General features: G+C 41.3%; 2 protein-coding genes across 3 annotated transcripts in view; both read right to left on the bottom strand.

The window, feature by feature from the left end:
• Nucleotides 1-19,644, bottom strand: part of znf532 (zinc finger protein 532) — a 136,028-nt gene that overhangs the window by 62,961 nt on the left and 53,423 nt on the right. The window lies entirely within an intron of this gene.
• On the bottom strand, nucleotides 1,717-18,325 carry alpk2 (alpha-kinase 2). 2 transcript variants are annotated; one of them, XM_083793079.1, is made up of 11 exons: nucleotides 18,252-18,325; nucleotides 12,535-14,796; nucleotides 9,181-10,705; nucleotides 8,029-8,176; nucleotides 6,821-6,948; nucleotides 6,603-6,647; nucleotides 5,733-6,040; nucleotides 5,079-5,167; nucleotides 3,239-3,456; nucleotides 2,550-2,598; nucleotides 1,717-2,448 (listed from the first exon to the last, which is right to left on the bottom strand). In XM_083793079.1, the coding sequence occupies exons 2-11, from the start codon at nucleotides 14,644-14,646 to the stop codon at nucleotides 2,241-2,243; spliced, it is 4,830 nt and encodes a 1,609-aa protein (XP_083649205.1). In that variant the 5' UTR covers nucleotides 14,647-14,796; nucleotides 18,252-18,325; the 3' UTR covers nucleotides 1,717-2,240. The 2 variants fall into 2 exon arrangements, with proteins under 2 accessions (XP_083649205.1, XP_083649206.1); XM_083793080.1 differs by lacking the exons at nucleotides 12,535-14,796; nucleotides 18,252-18,325 and adding an exon at nucleotides 11,015-11,255.

Raw genomic sequence — 19,644 nt, 5'->3', positions numbered from 1 at the left:
ACACACACACACACACACACACACACACAAACTGCAGGTCAGGGGGTCCATTCCACTGAATTTGCTCACCTCCTCACCTCCAGGAAATAAATCACACTATGGTTGATTTAACAGACCCATGTTTAATAACAAACAAATGCAGTATTATTGTACAGTACACACTACGCAACTACACACACACACACACACACACACACACACACACACACACACACATGCACGCACGCACGCACACACACACTGTATATACTGTACAGTATATGATATCCTACACTACAACTGATTTGTGTATTATGAAATTATATACGGTATGGAAACGACTTTCGTACACATACGTGCTATAGTTTAAACCTTCTAAATCACAGGTAAAAGGCCTACAATGTAACGAGAACATATTTTTGTGTATATTTGTTACACTACACACAGGTTGAATTTCTTTCAAAACGTTTTTTATTTCGTTATTTTGTGATGTGCTTTTGGAATCGCCATATTTTTGTCTGACAAAATCAATCAATCAATCAATACAATTTCTCAGTAAATACAAATGTATTTGAATTCAAACAGAAATGTAACAATGACCTTAAAAACAATATCATTACATGTATGCCTGTCCAGAAGGGGGGGGGGGATATATATATATATATATATATATATATAATGTTCTTTGTAAATCTGTAGCTTTCCTAACGCATCCAAAAATATATATTTCGACATTAAATATATGGTGGGTTGAAGGAATCTATTGGGCTTCACTTCTGCCACTCCACAATCGGACATCGGTTTTCACACAACAGGGTAGCTACTAGCAGTGTGGAAAAAGTACTCATTGTTTTACTTAAGTAAAAGCATCAATACGGCAATGTAGAAATACTCCAGTACAAGTAAAAGTCTGGAATTCAAAATTTACTTGAGTAAAAGTACAAATGTATTGGCATCAATACATTCTATTCTACCATTCTATTCTATATTCTACCACAAGTAGAACGTACTCATTATTCAGAATGTGTCAATTCAAGTTTTCAAATGTATAAAAAGATCATTTGAAAATAGCCGATCTACAAGCTCACAATGCGTCACATTGCGATGCATTGTGAGCTTGTAGGTCGGCTATTTCGGCCGAAAATGTATACAGTAGGGCTGAAGTGATTAATGTATGTTTTGTAATAATAATCAACATCTACAAAGTAACTAGTAACTAAAGTTGTCAAATAATTCTAGTGGAGTAAAAGTACAAGATTTGAATGATATGATATGTAGTGGAGTAGAAGTACTGAAAGTTTGACATACTCAAGTAAAATTGTACAGTACTTAAGTAATTACTGTAGTTACTTTCCACCACTGGTAGCTACTAGTAACATTTCTACAAGCCAGTTCTCAACGACTGAACACAACTAAAATATTCATGACTCTCTTTCATATTTTGTTAAAGTGCAAATGAGTAAAGCCCGATTTCATACTTTGGTCGTACGACAGTGTCGCACGCCACAAATATCACGAATGTTTGTATGCAACACCGTCTTGCATCATTTTAATGCCCACTGCATTTTCTAGTTCTAATTCACTTTGCAGAAGACGCACGGCTAGTGTGCATTGAAATGTTCTTTTGGGTTCAGTTGTTGAAAAGTGATATCTTAATAGCTAGTGTGTAGGCCTACATCTATTCTTACGTGCTGATCTGATTCACAGAAACACATCCTTTTTTTAAATCAAAGATGGAAATAAATAAATTTTAAGTGTAAATTGAAAGTAAAAAAGAGAGGAAATACAACTGATCCGAAGAGACACAACATTGCCGTGCAGGCGTTAAATTAACACAGGAAATAAATTTCAAGTTTTTTTTCTAAATGAATCACAGTTTTATCCAAAGCAAATTAAATAATGTCTCTGATTATCTATCAGATGATGACTATAAGATACAAAGTAAAAACTATTATACATAACCAACCGTACACTGAAATCCCTGGCCACTATCGTGAAACGTTTTAACCCATGAATACATTTTCCTTTGAATCAGTAATTTCCATGGAGACGACTCTCCTTGGGATTCAACGAGGCAAATAAATGTGGATTATCTGTCACTCGTACACCCTTATGGTACTGTATGTGTCCTCTGCTTGCATCACAACATCTTCATATAGATCCTCTTCATCCATCCAAAATCCCAGAAATGTTTAAGTCATGAACAGAAGTCATAAACAGAGGAAGGCTCAACGATGAAACCCATGAAGAATATCATTCTATCATGACTTTCCCTTCACACTAGGACCAAAGGGCTTCTTCTTGGGAGCAGCACTAGGTTGAGGCTTAGGTTTTGGCACAGTGGCAGGCTTTTTGGGTTTGGGCTGTAAGGACGTGAGGCGAATGATGTCACAGTACTTGTTGCACTGATGCAAAGCTTTGAACTGGTCAATGAAGGAGGTGGCACAGTTCCCCCTGAAACCCTTGTACCTGGAATAACACAAGGATGGAACACTTTGTCACTATGTGTATATTCATTTTGTTTGTGTACTGTATACCCTCATCTTCTTTCCAAAACAATGTCTACTCACCCTTTCTTAGAGGTGGCTATCCCAACATCAGTGAGCCTCATGCCAACTCCTGAAAAACCACGTAAATAAAATTGATATTTGGATTTCTGAATTCTATTTCATTATAATGCGAAAATATATTGTGCCAGTAATTGCATTAGTAAGTGAGAATTTACCACGCATAGTTTACATGTATATAGGGGCGGCTAGCGCATGGGTAGAGACCACCAGTTTGTCCCCCTGTTACAGTGTCCTTTAGCAAGATACTTAACCTCTAGGTGCTCCCCGGGCTATACCCCGGGTTATACTATGACTATATACTAAATATAGTGCTACTACCGGGGGGGCAGAGGCTCAGGGGTAGAGTGACCGCATGACAACCAGATGGTTGGCAGTGGAGCAAGACGCTGAACCCGCAGGTTGTTGCCTTGCATGGGTTCCTCCTCCATCGGTGTATGGATGTGTACAGTGTGAATGGATGGGTAAATGTAATGCACAATCTATGTAAAGCTCCATGGATAAAGGCGTTCTATAAATGCACCAGTTACCATTTAACATGTAGCTTTTAGTCAAATACAAAGGACAAATAACCTGTATGCAAATGTACACTGACAAATACCTGACAACAACAACGATAGGGGACGTTATTATTATTATTATTATATGCGTGTGATGTCATTATGTTTGTTGATGTTCTTCATGCAACCAACCTTGCATGTCAGTGACCAGTAGGTTCCCCTCAGTCTTCTCGTAGACCCAGTGCTGGAAGGCGCAGCATTTCTGTCCCGCCTCGGAGTCACGTCGCATGAGGTTGATCTCTTTGCCGTCCCTGACCGAGTACTTGACGAAGTCGCCAAACAGCTCCTCCTCCATTGTGGCGTAGGGGATGTCATTGGAGGGACGGTGAACAAGGTAGATGGGGATGATCCTGTACAGGAGGCCTGACAGTGAGTGGCCAAGTATACAGTATGAAGGGCACACTATCTGAATGTGTGTCTATCTTGCACCCACCTTACCCCTTATGCTTAAACTTATTTGAAATGTTTTACTATTTTGAGAAACATTTTAAATCCGCTCTACAAGCTCACAACGTGTTGATGTAGATCGGCTAGTTGAACTATTTTAAAATGTTTTTCAAGACGTTTAGGCATAAAGGGTAAGGCATGCCCAAGATAGGGCCAATAGTCTATTTGTATGTTCTATTGCATTTATGATACTAACTATAAAACTATACTAAAATTTAAGGGCCTATGTGGTAACCGGCAAAAAGGGGAATTCTGATTCCCAGATCGTCTCTCTACCCACTGCCGCCCAACAAAACATATTCTGTGAGCTAGCTGTGTGTTGTCATAAGATTTACGGGCTGTTTGAATTCATGTTTAAGCCTCTTCCCACCATATATATATATATACTCTCCCTTTGGATCACATGTATATTTTAAGTTAATTAAAATCGGACTCTTCTCAAGAGACCAATGGCAACTGGATCAGCACTGCAAACCAAGACAGTCAGATCGTTGTTAGATGGCCTACAGCGACAATGCTGTGTCACCAACTGTGGTGATATGTTATTGTTTACCTTTTATTTTGAAGTGTTTCCTGTTTTTTACCTCTGTTGTCTCACCCTACCTGTGATTACTAGTTTTCTCCACCTGTGTCCTGTTAGTCTCCCAGCCAATCCCTATGTTGATTATCACCTGTGTTTGGTTATCCCTGCCTACTTAAACCCTCAGTCCCTTGTTGTTCCCTGCTAGAGTATAGATGTTGTTATGTACTGTAGAAGTGTTTCCAGTCCTGTATGTATTCTATGTTTCCTGAGTTTTGGGTAAATAAATCCCTCTGCAATTGACTTCTCCTGCCTTTGACATTTTTGGGTCCTCCTACATCTGAGTCGCACTGTGACATGCTGTCTCAGAAACAAATGAGTAACGGAACTGTATGTTCACAACCAGAGTGCTGAAAATGGAACCTAGCAAGCTGACCAGCATGGGAGGGAAGCAAAAGTTGCTCAGGTATTGCAAATTGTGGGCCTACATCCGCGGGTGGCTTGCCCAATGGGCTCGACTCATGGGCGGGTCTTTTGTGACGTAGGACACAGGGTACAGGCACACTGTCACGTCAACAAACTAGAGCAGGCGTCTCTTCCGGGTTTTTAAACAGTTGGTGGATGAAAATGACGCTAGAGTGTGGATTCAACTTGTAGCGCAGGGCAAAAAACAGAAGCGCTTTGCTGCCGTTACAAGTTGAAGCCCCGCACTAGCGTCATTTCCATCCACCTGTCTAAAAACCAGGAAGAGACGCCTGCTGCTTTAGGCGTTTTCTTGCTGCCCCGTGATGTGTAAGTGTCCCTGCACCCACATACTGTAGGAGAGATACTTTCGTGTAGGGGGAGAGCTGTGGGAGCAGCTTTCATTTAAATGATTGGACAGGGTTCGTCTTTCATTCTCGAGCTCTTATATAGCTCAATGGAGCAGACTAACAACCTTATTGATATCAAACACACTGGGCAAAAACACAGTCTAACAAATTGGCAGCATAAAGTTTAACTTACTCTGGGACGTCTCCAAAGGCTTCATTAGATTCAGCTACAGCAGTGTATGCCTTGATGTATTCCCTTGCTGTATTCTGCACTTGGCATTCCTAAAACACAAACATTTTGTACAATACATTTACATAATTTATTTTTGAATAAAAAGCTTTCTGCAGATGATCAATATACTGTACAGTAACAGCTACTGTATGTATAGAACAGGTTGTGCAAAAGGCAAAAAAAGAAAAACACTGACTTGTGTTTATGCAGTGAAATAGTGGTATAATATAAATGCCATAATATTAATATTTTGTAAAAGCTTAAAGGTATATTCAGTGATTTCACTTAATTCAAATATCACTTATTTTTTTGTTTTGTTGTGATAATCCCCTCTACTATAGAGTGTGCTGACCATATAAGGAGTTCCCTGTCCCCAGTTAACCCCTGGGGGTCAAAAAACCTTAGGTTTCGTTTTTGGCTCTCTATCCTGATTGGATGAAAGGCTTAGGTCCCAGCCAAAAACAAAACCTTTTGAGTGAAATCACTGAATTTACCTTTAATCTTGTGTAAGTAAAATCCCTTATCAATCCTGACAGATGTGCTCTCTTTCCGTTCACTGTAGAATTACCCTGATGATGATTGATGACTCACATCAGAGTTCTGTGACGTTCTTACCTCCACGGCCAAGTTGAAGTTCTTCAGAACCAGCTCTTCATTGTTATTGGTCCCGTAGCTGATGGAGGTGTGCACTTTGAGTACGCAGGAGTCTCCAGGTGTCAACAAGGGCGCCATGCCTGCTTGCAGCGTGGCACGGAAAGCCTTGCGGTGCATGCCTTCGCCGAAGTGGACCTTCTCGGTGACGATACTGGCAGGCTGGTTCTCTCCAAAGTGCTGTTCGGTCAGGAAGTCCTCCTCTCTAAATATCAGCCTGGAACAGTTGACGTCCTCCTCCTCCTCGGCCCCCACCAGCTCCACAGGGACAGCTGAGATACAAAGAAAACACATAGGCCTACAGGCAAAACTCTCGATGGATCAATCCCAAACAGTGGTGGGCAAAGTATGTGTAATGTAAGTAAGTGTTGTACTTAAGTAAAAGTATGAATACTGCAATGTGGAACTACTCCGTCACCGTTACAATTCAAAATGTGCTTGAGTGAAAGTACAAAAGGATTGGTATCAATGCGTCGCATTGTGAGCTTGTAGAGCAGCTATTTTCAAATGGTCAATGTACGTAGTAGGGCTGAAGCATAGAGTATAATATATATACTCTAAGGGCTGAAGTGGTTAATGTATGATAATCAAAATCTACAAAGTAACTAAAGTTAAAAAAAAAAGTACTGGAAATTGGAAATACTCAAGTAAAGTATACAAATACCTCAAAATCGTACTTAAGTACAGTACTTGAGTAAATGTACCAAAGAAGTACGTCTACATTTTGAAACTATTCAAATAGGCCTAGCATTCAATTTAATTCAATTTACTGTGTATATTGACCCTATACAGTTTGTGTAATGAAAGACATCTGAGCATGAGCTTCCAACTTACATTGGAGGTTCTTCGATGGTGATGGGATGACGATCTCACTGAGTGCTGTCAAAGAGTTGGAAACAGTCAAAAGTCATAAATAGGGCTGTGTTGTAGGAAATTAAATGTGTATTTGTCCAGTAGTGGAAGAACGAAGTACTGATATACTTCTTCTTAAAGTAAAAGTAGCAATAATACCACAAAGTTAAGTTAACGTTTTCAAAATAGTAAAAACGTACCCTCATAAGTGAGCAGGTAGTCCAATGTGACAGATCCATGTGGACTGGAGAGTTGACACTGGTACTTGCCCAGGTCTTTGTGAGATGCCTTGGTGATGGTGACTGACACTCTGCTTTCATCCCCAGCACTGTGGAAACAAATGTAACGCCACAAACAGCATGTTACTTACTGTCACTGTCTAGAGCTGAAGATATCACACTACATTTTCATTGATTTTTACACCTTAAACTGTTATTATGTCCAATCTGAAGAAGCTGCTGTTTATTCTGATCCTGTCAATATTGTACAAAATAAACTAAGACTCCACAGTCTGATGCACCGCCATTCCGACACGCTCAATATCAACGCTGTCCCTATAACCCTAACCGCACGCAGAAGCCACGTACGTACCGATAGTCGGAATGCCACTCTGTTCGTCAGAAACAAGTGCCGTAGCTGTGTTTGTAGGCATAGGCAAAACTATTTGAATATTTGGCGAAAATCACAGATCTACTGTACAAGCGTGAGCTTGTAGATAGGCTATTTTCATTATTTGACCGTGTAACTTTGATAGTTATTAGGTCAAAAATGTGCTGTGTGATGGATTCGTTGAGACAATGCTACCAGCTGTTATGTGCACGTGCCAGCAACCCATGTTGTTGTGACCCCTTAATTGTTGTCAAAATCTGACACACTCCCCTCCATGAGTGGCTCGCTGATTGGCTGAAACATCTTGGCACACCGAAGATGTTGGATGGATATGGAAACACATTAAGGCAGACAAGCCAGACCAGTCGGCAAAGTATGCAGCGTGGTTTACAGTTTACAGATCAGTGTTTCTCAGCGTCGGCTCCATCAGGGATTTAAATAGACCCTCATGGGCCTGTAAACAACAGTTTACAATACAATGTCTTTGAGGGGCTGCTATAGTCTGGCTTGACATCACGTGGCAGCCAAGTCTATTCACTTTTAATGTCTGTCTTAAGCAGCCCCTCCCCCCTTTTTCAACATGCCCCCCATGATGACGACATGTGGTAGCCACGCGAGTGTGATTTTGTTTTTGTACACTCAGAGTTAAATGTATATAGTCTCAAGCAGAGGATTTTGAGGATTTTGAGATGAAATATTGTATGAAGTGCGGTCCGTGGGCTAATACATGTCAAACTGGGGACCTTATATAGTCAATGATTTTAGATGATTGATGATAATACTTGAAATAATGAGACACCTTCTCTTGCTTTCAGCCAGGACGGTCCCGTCTCTCCTCCAGGTGACAGTGTGGCCGGTGAAGACGGCAGAGAACTGACACCACAGACCCAGACTCTGTGGGTCCTCACTCACCGACACTGCTTGGATGGGATGCACCGCTTTGGGAGCTACAGTAGGGACAACATGAACATACTGTCATTTTCATTATGGGTTAGAAAATGTAGAGCAAGTTATCAAAGGCGCTTTACATAGATTGTGCATTACATTCACACACGCATTCATACACCGATGGTGGCGGAAACCATGCAAGGCACCACCCAGCACATCAGGAGCAATGAGGGGTTCAGTGTCTTGCTCAAGGACACTTCGACACTAACCCATGGGGGAGCCCGGGTTCGAACTGGCAACCTTGCGGTTACCATCCAGCCACTCTACCCCTGAGCCACCGCCGCCCACACAGACAAATCTTGCATTTGTGGGTTTGAGCTGACAGGCTCAATCAATCTATAATCAAGTAACTTTAATTCAAGTGGCAGATGACAAAAATAGTTGTTGTTTTTTTTTACATTGAAATTACATATTTATTTGGTCCCCTGGTCTAGATCTACAAGCAGCCTGTTGTGAGCTTGTAGATATTTTCACAACTTTTGCACGACAATGTCGTATGTCAAAGTATAAAAGCAGGCTTACTGTAAGTGGTTAAAGGATGTCCCATATACAGTAGCATTCATTTATGGGAAAAAATATAAAACGTTTTTGTCATAATAGTCTCTAGAATAGATGTGACTAGATTAGTTTTAGTCACATTTTAATCACCTGGAATGTTTTAGTGTTTACTTTTAATAAAATTAATTTATTCTGGCGGGCCTTGATGCCGATTTTACACTTGCTGAAAATAGCCGATCTACAAGCTCGTAGATCTACAAGCTCGTAGATCTACAAGCTCGTAGATCTGCTATTTTCAGCTTGCAGCAAAATGGCCCACTAGTCCCTTCCTAACATTTTTGTCTAGTTTTTATTTGTTGACAAAATTGTCAATATATTTAGTCATCATAGCTTTCCTTAGTTTTTTCCTTAGTTTTCGTCAGTGAAAAAGGGTAGTCAAATTCTTTTTTTGTAATAGTATTAGTCGACGAAATCAACACTGGCAGTTCATAATAATAATTATTACCTTCTTTAGGTGTGTGTGCTTTTTGCTTGACCACGTCACTGTAAGCCTTCCTACGCGTCGTCTCCACGCCTGCCTTGGGCTCCTCCCTCTTTGCCTGGGCGGGACCTTCTGGCTTGGATAATTTAGATTCCATAGTACTGACCATCTTCCCAAACTTATTTTCAGACAGGCGTCGCCTTTTAATTGCATCCTCATTTAGCTGACTGGTTGACTTGGTTGGCTGCTGGTCTTTAGGGGATGCACAACTTGAAGATTCAGCCTCTAGGTTTGCAATAGTCTCCAGTTGACGGGCCTTTTTCTGTACATCATCTGACTTATCACCGTCCTTACTTGTAATAGTTGTAGACTTATCTTTACTTTTCCCTTTATCACCCATTTTGGCCTCAAAGATATCAATCTTACTTTTTGCTGTTTTCTGTTTAGCTCCATTCTCCAATTCGCTCAATGGCTGCACCTCACTCTTTACCACTGTTGCATTCTGAATATGTTTCTTCTTCTTCTTGCCATGTGACTTTGTGGCATACTTCTCAGCCACCGCAACAGTCTCTATCACAGCCACCGATGGAGCCTTGTCATCTTCAAGGCCAGTCAGATGATTTTCTTGTGTTTTTGAGGTCTGCTGAGCTGGGAGGTGCTGAGGAACATTCTCCAACTGCACCTGTGCAGCATGATGCACACAACTCCCAGACTTGTCCTTTTTGCAGCGTGTTTTACACTCTGAGGTGCTCTTGTGAGATTTGTGAGGCATCTTGGAGGATTTGTAAAATTCGGATCCAGATGAATCCGCGTCCCAATCAACTTGTAGTCTTGAGGCGCTGGGTTTTGTAATCCTTGAAGCGAATGGATCATCGAGGTCTAAAGTGACGTATGCGCGGCGGTCTTTCTCAGAGACCAGCAGTTGATTCCCTCGGAAAGTAACAAAGTCTGATTGTTCTCTATCCTCTTCACAGTTATTGCTGCCTGAATTAAGATAATAGACAGAACGGACGGTCAACTCAGTCAAAAGTTTCTCCTTGTGTCTTTCCAAAGGTGGTCCATTATTAGCCCATCCACGGTTGGGCCAAAGGACATGAGGTTCTATGTGAGCACAAGTGTGGCCTTTGCTGTCATCGAGAAACCCTTTGGCACGGGCTTGGCCTGCGTCCAGCACGTAGCTTGTCGGGCGGAAGATTGAAGGCCCAATACTGAGTGGGGCTAAGGGCATAATAAACTGAGTGCCTCCTGACTGTAGCTCCCCCCGATGCGCCTCCTGGAAGCCTTGCGAGGTGTCAAACAACGGGTGCGTGTGAACATGTGTGTTCTGAGCAGTTGGTGTGTCCACAGGTGGCATGTGTGTGTCTGTCAGAGGCTGTGTGTTCGTCAGTGGAGTGTTTACTTCAGCGCACTCATTCTCAACCTTTGGCGTCTCCTCCTCAGTACAGCCAGTCACACTGGACCCATAAATCCTTTCATCTCCATTCTTGCCCACCGCCAATGTTGTGCAACTGTGTTGCGCTGTCACTTTACACAGGCCATCTCTAAAGGTCTGATCATCACAATGAAAGAGAAGAAAAATAAAATGATAAGAACATCTAAAATCACGTTGGATATACGCACATTTTAGCAACAAATATCCATGAGCATACGAATGAGTATAATGGGCCTTCCACACCAAGCACGATACCTATATGGATAATTATGTGAGCATCTATCCACACAGATCCCATCACTAGGAAACTATTACAACATTTTCTTGTATTTCTCATGCTATTATCATTACATATTACATTTCAAATGTAGATGCTGCAGTTTGTATATAATATGCCATCAGATTACATTCATGTTATTCACATACCTTTTTATGGAACAAGAAGTCTGAAATTTGAGAAACATTATAATTCCAAACCCAGATGGGCAACATGTAGCTGAAACAGTCGCTGTCATAGAGAAGAGCTCACACTATGGCAATCAAACACCATCTCCAAGCCTGAAGAACCAGTCGGATTCCTGATGCTTGCTTTTTAAAGAAGCTGCAGTGGGAATGGGGCGTGCTAAAGGGTGAATGTATAAGAGAGGGGGTCGTGTTTCAGTCCTCAGCTGTGCTCCCCTCTCACCCCCCCCCCCCCCCCCACACACCACCACCCTGACACGCGAGGGATGCATGCTATTATCATCAAACACTCGCTATTATTAGATGTCATTTCTGTCTATCTGAAGTTTTCTCCTAGACCCTCTCATTTCCTCAGACACATACACTTGTCGGTCTTCAACATCTGAGCCACGGGACAGTGTGCAATGTTACACACTGTCTCAGGGCCTGATTCCATGGGCGGCATTGGGCGCTAAGCTGATGACTTGACTTCACAGAGGGGATGAGAATACCTCTGACGTGTACAACAGTCACTGCTATCTGCTGATTGAGTAACAACAATAGAACACCAACAGGGGATGTAAGTGGGTTTCCTAGTTCTTATGTAGAGAAAAGACTGTGATTTACGGTATACTTATTGGGGATCACGTCGAATGTGATCGTTAAAGGTGAAGGTTGTTGAAACAGAGAATTCATTGGAGATACAGTATTTTTGCTCATCATTTATGCTAATCACACTGCTGCACTTGCTCTTCCACCCTTAACCACATTAACCATAGCGCCCCTATTTTGGGGCGAACATTTGGTGAAGAGCCCAAGGCCAACTTAGTATTGTACATGTAAGTGTCTTTGTTTTAGTTAAAGTGACTACATTGCTGTAAAAGTGTTTGTTCAGTAACAGGGGTCTCCCCTTCTCTCCAGCTCTTTAGTAAACAGAAAATACATTTTCAAGTCGGATACCAATTTCGTTAAATTAGGAGAGAACCCATTTATCAACTTCAATTTTATAGTGTTCCTGTTTGAATACCAATTTTTGTTTTTGCCCCACACTTCCAATTTCACTTGTTCATCTTGTATCCTGTATAAGTTCTGTCTCCTGATTAGATCAAATTAGAAACCCCACCTGAAGATATATTTTCTGTAGCCTAAGCCTATACTAAAGAGCTGGAGAGACCCCTATTACTGAACAAAAACTATACTATAGCAATGATTATTGTTACTATAGCTCGGATTATAGAGCCATTTAACACAGTTTAATAATAATAATAATAATAATAATAATAATAATAATAATAATTAGGGATGCACCAATATCAGCCACATATTGGTATCGGACGATATCGGTATGGGCAAATACAACTCACATTAACCGATTCTGAACATTTATTTCTTGTACTGAAGAGTAGCATGTATATGTGTTTCATTGGCACAAAAGGAGGAAATAAAAACAACAAACGAAATAAACATAATTATATAATCAAGCATCACAAATGTTCATGTCTTACCTCCCCAATATTCAGCTGTGAGAAGACATGTTGGCTCTCCAGCCCTTCATCTGCATCTTCTGTGATGTGCAGTAGGATTGGATCCTCTTTATGGCTAGTATAGATTTTTGCCTTCATTGCGCTAGCATATTCTAGCATATTCCCCCAACATGTGCTTAAGACATTGGAGGCAGCAGAGGACGAATGTCCATGTCTAGTGATCAGTGAAACCGCAGGCATGTCTGCGCTGTATGTCCCAGAAGACTCTAGCATGCCACTGGACGAACCAAAGGACAAGTGCTTGTCCTTGGGGCAGAGTCGGCCCTCATCCTGGGTGTTCTGGAGCTCCCCTGGTTTGTTATCTCTGTGTGCAGTAGCTGGTGATAGATAAGACTCTTTTGTTTGGGTGTCCCCTCTGCTTGAGAGCTCAATTGAGTCTCCAGCTTCTGCTGGCTCTATAATGGAGCTAGAGCAGCAGGTCTGTCCAGGAAGGATGGAGCTCTGTGGCTCCAGTGTCTGATTCTGGATAGCCATGTGTGACTGATTCTGTGATTGTGGGTCTGCCTCGGCCTCTTCCCGTGACGTTTCCCGACCCTGTCCCTTTGAAAGTTTACCTTGTTCCGTCTCTGCTTGACTTTGTGTCTCTGTCTGTTGATATATATGAGCCTCTGTCAGTGCCTGTGTTAAGGCATCAATCTCTGCTCCTACCTCTGTGAAGGCAGCCGTGAAATCCTCCGGTGGAGCGGCGATGATTGCAGTCCAGTCAGAGAGTGCACTTGCCCAGCTGTCCACTGACGACCACCTCTCAACAGGTGTCCCCCATAGTTCTATGTCATCACTGGACCAGCCAATCCCACATGCCTCACCAGTGGCGTAACCCGACACCTTTGCGTCCGCTTGCGGGAAAGAGTCAGTGGTGGTCCAGACTCCTCCCTCTGTGATAGCATCATCTCCATGGCCTTCATCCTCACCTGCCAGAAACTGGCACGCATCCAGCCACAACTCATTAGGACTTTCACTTTCTGGGCTGGTTAGACTGCTAACCTCTGATTTCCCTTGACTCAGTTCACTTACTGACATTAAGCCCCCCTCATAGGATACCATAGCAGGTGGTCCTGACCCTTGTTGGCCCAATTCTGGATTTAAATCCACTATAACTGATTCCCCTTTCTCACTGATGTGACTGTAATCTTGTGGCACTGCCAAGTCCTGATGGCCGAGGATTACGGCATGCATACCATGTTTAGGGCCTGTCTCATTGTCCTCGGGCTGTGATGACGATGATAATGACAGACAGTCTGTGCAGTTAATCCTTTCGAGATCTGACTTCTGGGGACTCAGGATAAAGTCCTGCATCCCACTCTCAAAGATATAAAGGTCTGAAATAGGCTCTGTGACATCGTCAGTTTCTATTGAGCTATCAGAAAGCTCTGATAATGACCTGAATAGGTCATTGGCTTTACTGGCCAGTGGCAGGCTACTGCCCTGCTGTGGTACAGACTCAGTGAGAGATTGTCCCATCAAACTGCATGACATCAGTGGCATGGGCCTGCTGTCCTTTGAGAGCAAATCGGAGAGCGATGATTCATGTTCCGGGAACTCTGAGAAGGTTTCCTTGGGGACTCCTGAGAGACTTTGAGAGGGGGTTGAAATAAGGCTACGTGATATGTGAGGTGATTCAACAGAAAGAGGAAACGTACGCTCTGTTGTGCTAATATAGCCTAGGTCACTGATTCTCCTGTCCTGTATGTCACAGTAAAGTATGCTCGGTACAGCCTCTTTGTTGACTTTGGCCTCTGGATGATGTGAAAAGCATGTTGTCGGACCACTGCTAGGTGACACAGGCTTTACTGAGGGCAAATGGCCCACGTCAGAAACATTCTCCAGAGAGGGGCAATTGGAAAGGGTTGATGAGATCCCTATTGGGTTGTCCGCTGGGGACATACCTGTATGCTCTGTGGCACAGTCTAAAAGTTGCGACGCAACCTTTTTTTGAATCTCATTTCCAGGAGAGTTTATTTCTGTAGGATTACGGGAAGAGGCTAAATCCCTTGTTTGGCAGTTTGAGAGTGGACTTACTGACTGCCTGTCTGTGGAAGGGAGTGGAGAATCCATAGGGAGAGGGAGATCCATGTCTGTGGCAGCTTTAGCCACACAACAATACCTTCAGGCTCGGCATGTGGATGAATAGGATGAGGTTCTTCTGTGGACAGTGGCTGATTGGTTAATCCATAATTATTTGCCGTTATTGCCTTCACAGATCACAACCATCTCCTTCAGCACCTGTAAAGTAAAGCATGAAACAGTGTTGATTTTGGCATAATTTTTTTATTTTAGTTTAGTAATAAAAAGGAATACAACTTTTAGTTTTAGTCTACTATATCATATGATTTTAGTCGACTAAATCTATACAGTTGTTTTTTTTGTCGACAACAATGCATTTTTGTGGGCCTTGATGTCGTTTTTTCGTGTCGATTTTACATTTAGTTGCATGCTGAAAATAGCTGCATTGCAGAGTAACGCATTGTGAGCTTGTATCGGCTATTTTCAGCATGCAACCAAGTGTAAAATGACTTGTCTTTGACTTATTCTGGATATCTTGTCCACTAGTCCTTTTCTAACATTTTAGTTTAGTTTTTATTTGTTGACAAAACTGTCAATATATTTAGTTTCAGTTTGAGTCATTATTACTTTTCATTTAGTTTCCATTTAGTTTTCATCTGTGAAAAAAGGCAGTCAACGTCAACGAACATTTTTCGTCATAGTATTAGTCAACGAAATCAACATTTAAACTGATCCTGGACTTGTAGTTATAATAACCCTACATTGGTCATCTCTAGGCTATATCCAGTCAGGTCCCCTATCTCCCTCTAGCTGTCACTTTGTATGATGTGTTTATCTTTCCCCTAGGGTATGCTCCTTGTTAATGCCTTAGGGCTGCATCTAGTTCAGTGGCTTTAAAAGGATTCTTGTCGCACCTTATCACCAGGAAAGCTTCCTGTTGTTGTATGTCATGCATTTTGGCAAGAATAAACAGAACAGACTCTGTGCTGTGCATGTCTGCATTATCAAAGTGCTTCAGATTCAAATACTTCATTGTCATTAACAGGCATATTGCAAATGTGTCTTTTTCTGTATGGCTCGTGTAGAGATAGAATACAGTGAGAACACAATTTACTCTACATAAAAAGACAACACTGCAAATGCAGTAACATAAAATAAAGTGATACTATCATACCAACAGGAATACTAGTTTTAAGTTGAGAAGTTAAAAAGATTGACCAGTGACTTATTGTGAAGGCTCATACATAGTCTGGATTTTCGGTGGTGAGGTGACTACCGAACTACAACATTGATTGATTGATTGAAACCTTTATTTATTCTCAAAGAGCAATTGAGGTTTTCCCTCATTTTCAATGCTGACGAGATTACATACATTATATAAAACAATTTAAAGACATGACATGCAGGTTATAAACACAAACAAATCTTCATGTAAGGCAAAGACATATTATATAGACAATGAGACAAACATAAATTAAAAACAGTTACATATTGAGGTAGGGAGGTTCAGAAGCAGGTTATTAAATTGACCATAGGATATTGTGTTTGCTGTAAAGTGTTCCATGTGGTTGGGGCATCGAAGCAAAAAGCTGACTTTCCTAGTTCGGATTGTATGGATGGGACCTCTAGTTTAAGCCATTCGCTTGAACGGGTCTGGCGTGTATTTATTTTCCATTTTAATAGTAATGTGATGTATGATGGTAGCTTTCCATCAATGGCTTTAAAGATGAACTGTTGCCAGTGCATGGTTCTCCTTTCAGAGAGGGAAGACCAACCTACTTTATTATAAAGGGTGCAATATGGTGAGTGCTGCGTCTAGCTCAGCTCAGTTGCTGTTGAGCTGCTTAATGGCATTGGGGATGGATCATCTTTTAACTGCACTTATGTGCAAAGGTGACTCTGAACCTCCTCCCCAATGGCATCTTCTCTTAAAAGTTATGAAGGGGGTGGAATGTGTCATGTGATTTTTATGGCCATTCTGTACTGCTTCTGTTGTTTTGACATCCCGGCTAATCCCGGAGAGTTTGGCATTGCTCCTCAGTCCTCACAGACCAGAGGACATAGTGGTAAGGTTTGTGCATCATTCAAAGCTTGGTAGACGATACACTGCTCGGGATCCCACTCACTCTGTTTTTTTTCTCTCTCTCGATCTACTTTACTTCTACAATTACTTCCGGTCTTGACATGCAATGCAGAGTGTACTCTCTGTTTACCCTCTGTAAACAAATGCAATAATTGATTTGATCTATTTACTTACTCAATAATACTCATGTTGCCCATATATAAGCCTCAATATTGTTTGTAATATTTATATTTCTTGAGGGCGTACTGTTTACACATAATGTCATGTTACACATACTAATACACATACTGTCAGTATTAAGTGTAATGTATCCCTCTTATGTGCAAACATACCGCACATAGCATGGTATTCCCAGAGAGCATACAAGGCCATATACTGTATACAATAACTTTGTATTTCAACACAAATTGTCAACATTACTCAGCCTCAGTATCTATCTATAGAAATACATACTGTACAGCACAACTGCTATACGGTATACAAATCTAAATTATACCTGTGTTACTAACTAATTACGCTACTAGATATGCCTGACATGAAGTTGGAAGGCATTATAGGCCTGACCATCTTGCAGAAAGGGAAGTTGTGGCAGAGCCACTGGAAAAATACCAGTGCATCTTCACCCATGACCTGCATTGGTCACATTCCTGTAGAAGGGCTTTGCATTGAAGGGCACCTCGGCTAACAATGTTTACCATTACATAAACCAGTCACTTCGCTGTGTCCATTAGCCCACACACGCACATGGAAATAATTACTCAAAATGAAAGGTGGAAGAGGACACAGGTATAACCGTTTTTATATTTTAGATGAGTGATTATGTAATGACAACTTCTAAATTTGTTTAGCTCCAACTCAAATGTATTATGTCCACATCGCTACCGACTCGTTCGTAAGAGAGTTCAAAGCATTCCATAGCTAGTCAGAGACTTTCAAACATGATCCCAGAAGTATCTTGTGAATCAAAAATTAATCCTTCTATTTGACCACAAAGCCACTTGGCTTGAGTGATGATCAGAGAACTGCACTTAAAAAATGATCCCAATCAATTAGATCTGATCATGGCACAAGGATCATCTATTTAACTTAGATGTTAGTTTCCTCTTGCTGGAATCTGACTTTTGGTCAGGGTCAGTAGACAGGGTCTGTTCTGTCCTAACATTAAGGAATAATAATAAAATAAAAAATATAAGAGGCTAATTCCACAAATGGGGATCTATTATAAGTATAAACACTACTTATCTCATTTTACAAGATTTCTTCAACGCAAATAACTAGAGCAATTGAAAAACAACTTTTTTCTAATTTCTTTATTTTTATCAACACAGCAGACTCAGCACATCACACTACCCACCCTTGTGCAGTGTGCACACAGATGGAACATTCTTGAATGTTTCATTGAATATAATGTACTGTACTGTATATTACATTACATACAGTGCAGAGTAGAACTGACAGCAAATGTATTGGCAACCCGGTTCCGACAGTAAAAGATAATACCATACATCGTAAATCAAACAGGCGTAACACTTGAGACAACAAAACAGTTGTTTAGGCCGTGCAGGGGATTTCCAGTCATGCAGGTACGTACCCTGTTCATAGCTGAGTTGTTGACTATATCGACCTATGATGTAGGACTCGAGAATAAGCTCAGGCAGGACTGAGGGTCTTGGGGTGTGAGTCTATTTTTAACGGCAGTCCCCCACAAGTACAAAGTCAGTTACATGATATTGTGGACATGTGCCGATCCTGAACACTTAACACTCTGCATCTATATACAGAGCGTTTCACTGGCGGCCATCTAACATACTTTACAAATATCTGGATCACACTCATTTCCAGGTTATGTTTTCTCCCACAGTAGTGGAGTCACAAGGGCAAGAAATGGAGAGACAATGAACCCAAGCACATACAGGAAAGCTTCCTCAGAAGACACATAATTAAAGACATTTTAGATGTTTCAGGCTAGTTTAATGGGAATAACACTATATTGTATGAGTAGATCATTGAGTTTTCAGTATCCAGCCTGTCATTTGGTTACAGTTGTACATGCACTCTCAAAGATAAATGAACACTGATGACTTTACTGACTGTGTATGTGTATTGGGGAGGGCTTAATACAATCTTCCGTTCCGTATACCACTCATGTAGTTATACGAATATCATTTTATTTAAGTATTAAGTATTACAGCATCTTATGGTAGTGTGGGAGAAATGGAACCACTGCAGTACCTTGAATATATGCAACAAAATATCCCTGTTATTCCTGAATGGTTCAGATGGCCGGGACCACTAGGGGTCCTTGAGGGGGCTGCCAGCTAACACATCAATAGGAACTAAATGGACCCTTGGGGGTCTGCAGTTAATTTAAGAAAGTTACAATTTAGACTGGTGTCCCTGAAATGTAAACTAAATACAATGGATATGGATAATAATGCATAGGTGTCTTTGAAATTGAAAAAGGTTGAGATTCACTTTGTTCTGGTTAGGAAAAGTGGGGAAACATTTCCCAAGCTCCAGCAGCAGTAAGCGTGACCCAGTTAAGTGGAGCCCTGCCCAGTTCCTGAGAAATGTGTGGGCTGTAATGTGAGGTGGGCATGCCAGCAGGTGCACTGTATAATATGCAATGTTCATTTAACCCTGAGAGTGTAAAAATGAACCCTTGCTGGGTCCCCTCTGGGTTTTGCAGAGTGGAAATTTGTCTGATATGGTGACACACACATATTTCCATTTGCTAAGCTCAAGGAACATATTCTATGGGGCCTGTAGGATGTGGAAAATCTATTATTGCAATTACAATTTAGGCATTTAGCTGATGACGGGATCTGGTATACCAAAATGAATAGCATGGAATGAAAAAGGGCCATATGATGATGTTTGTTTTTTATATTCAGAATTTTTACTTTGGTCAGTCATCTCTTCAATAATACCAATTGGTAGTTTATATCGAAAGAAAATCACACCCGTGTGAAGTACGTGGTGCA

Source organism: Protomyctophum parallelum (genome assembly GCF_964188405.1).
Source record: "Protomyctophum parallelum genome assembly, chromosome: 21".
Classification (NCBI taxonomy): domain Eukaryota; kingdom Metazoa; phylum Chordata; class Actinopteri; order Myctophiformes; family Myctophidae; genus Protomyctophum; species Protomyctophum parallelum.
The sequence above is the reverse complement of the archived record's forward strand: the minus strand, read 5'-3'. Positions and strand labels throughout refer to the sequence as shown.

What these genes read in the sequence shown, in the direction of transcription:
- alpk2 (XM_083793079.1), bottom strand. Translation starts at nt 14,646, where the DNA reads ATGGATCTCCCTCTCCCTATGGATTCTCCACTCCCTTCCACAGACAGG. An exon ending in AGCACACACACCTAAAGAAG is followed by an intron (nt 8,177 to 9,180) that starts GTAATAATTATT and finishes TCCCTACTGTAG; the next exon opens with CTCCCAAAGCGGTGCATCCC. An exon ending in CTGGCTGAAAGCAAGAGAAG is followed by an intron (nt 6,949 to 8,028) that starts GTGTCTCATTAT and finishes TTGTTTCCACAG; the next exon opens with TGCTGGGGATGAAAGCAGAG.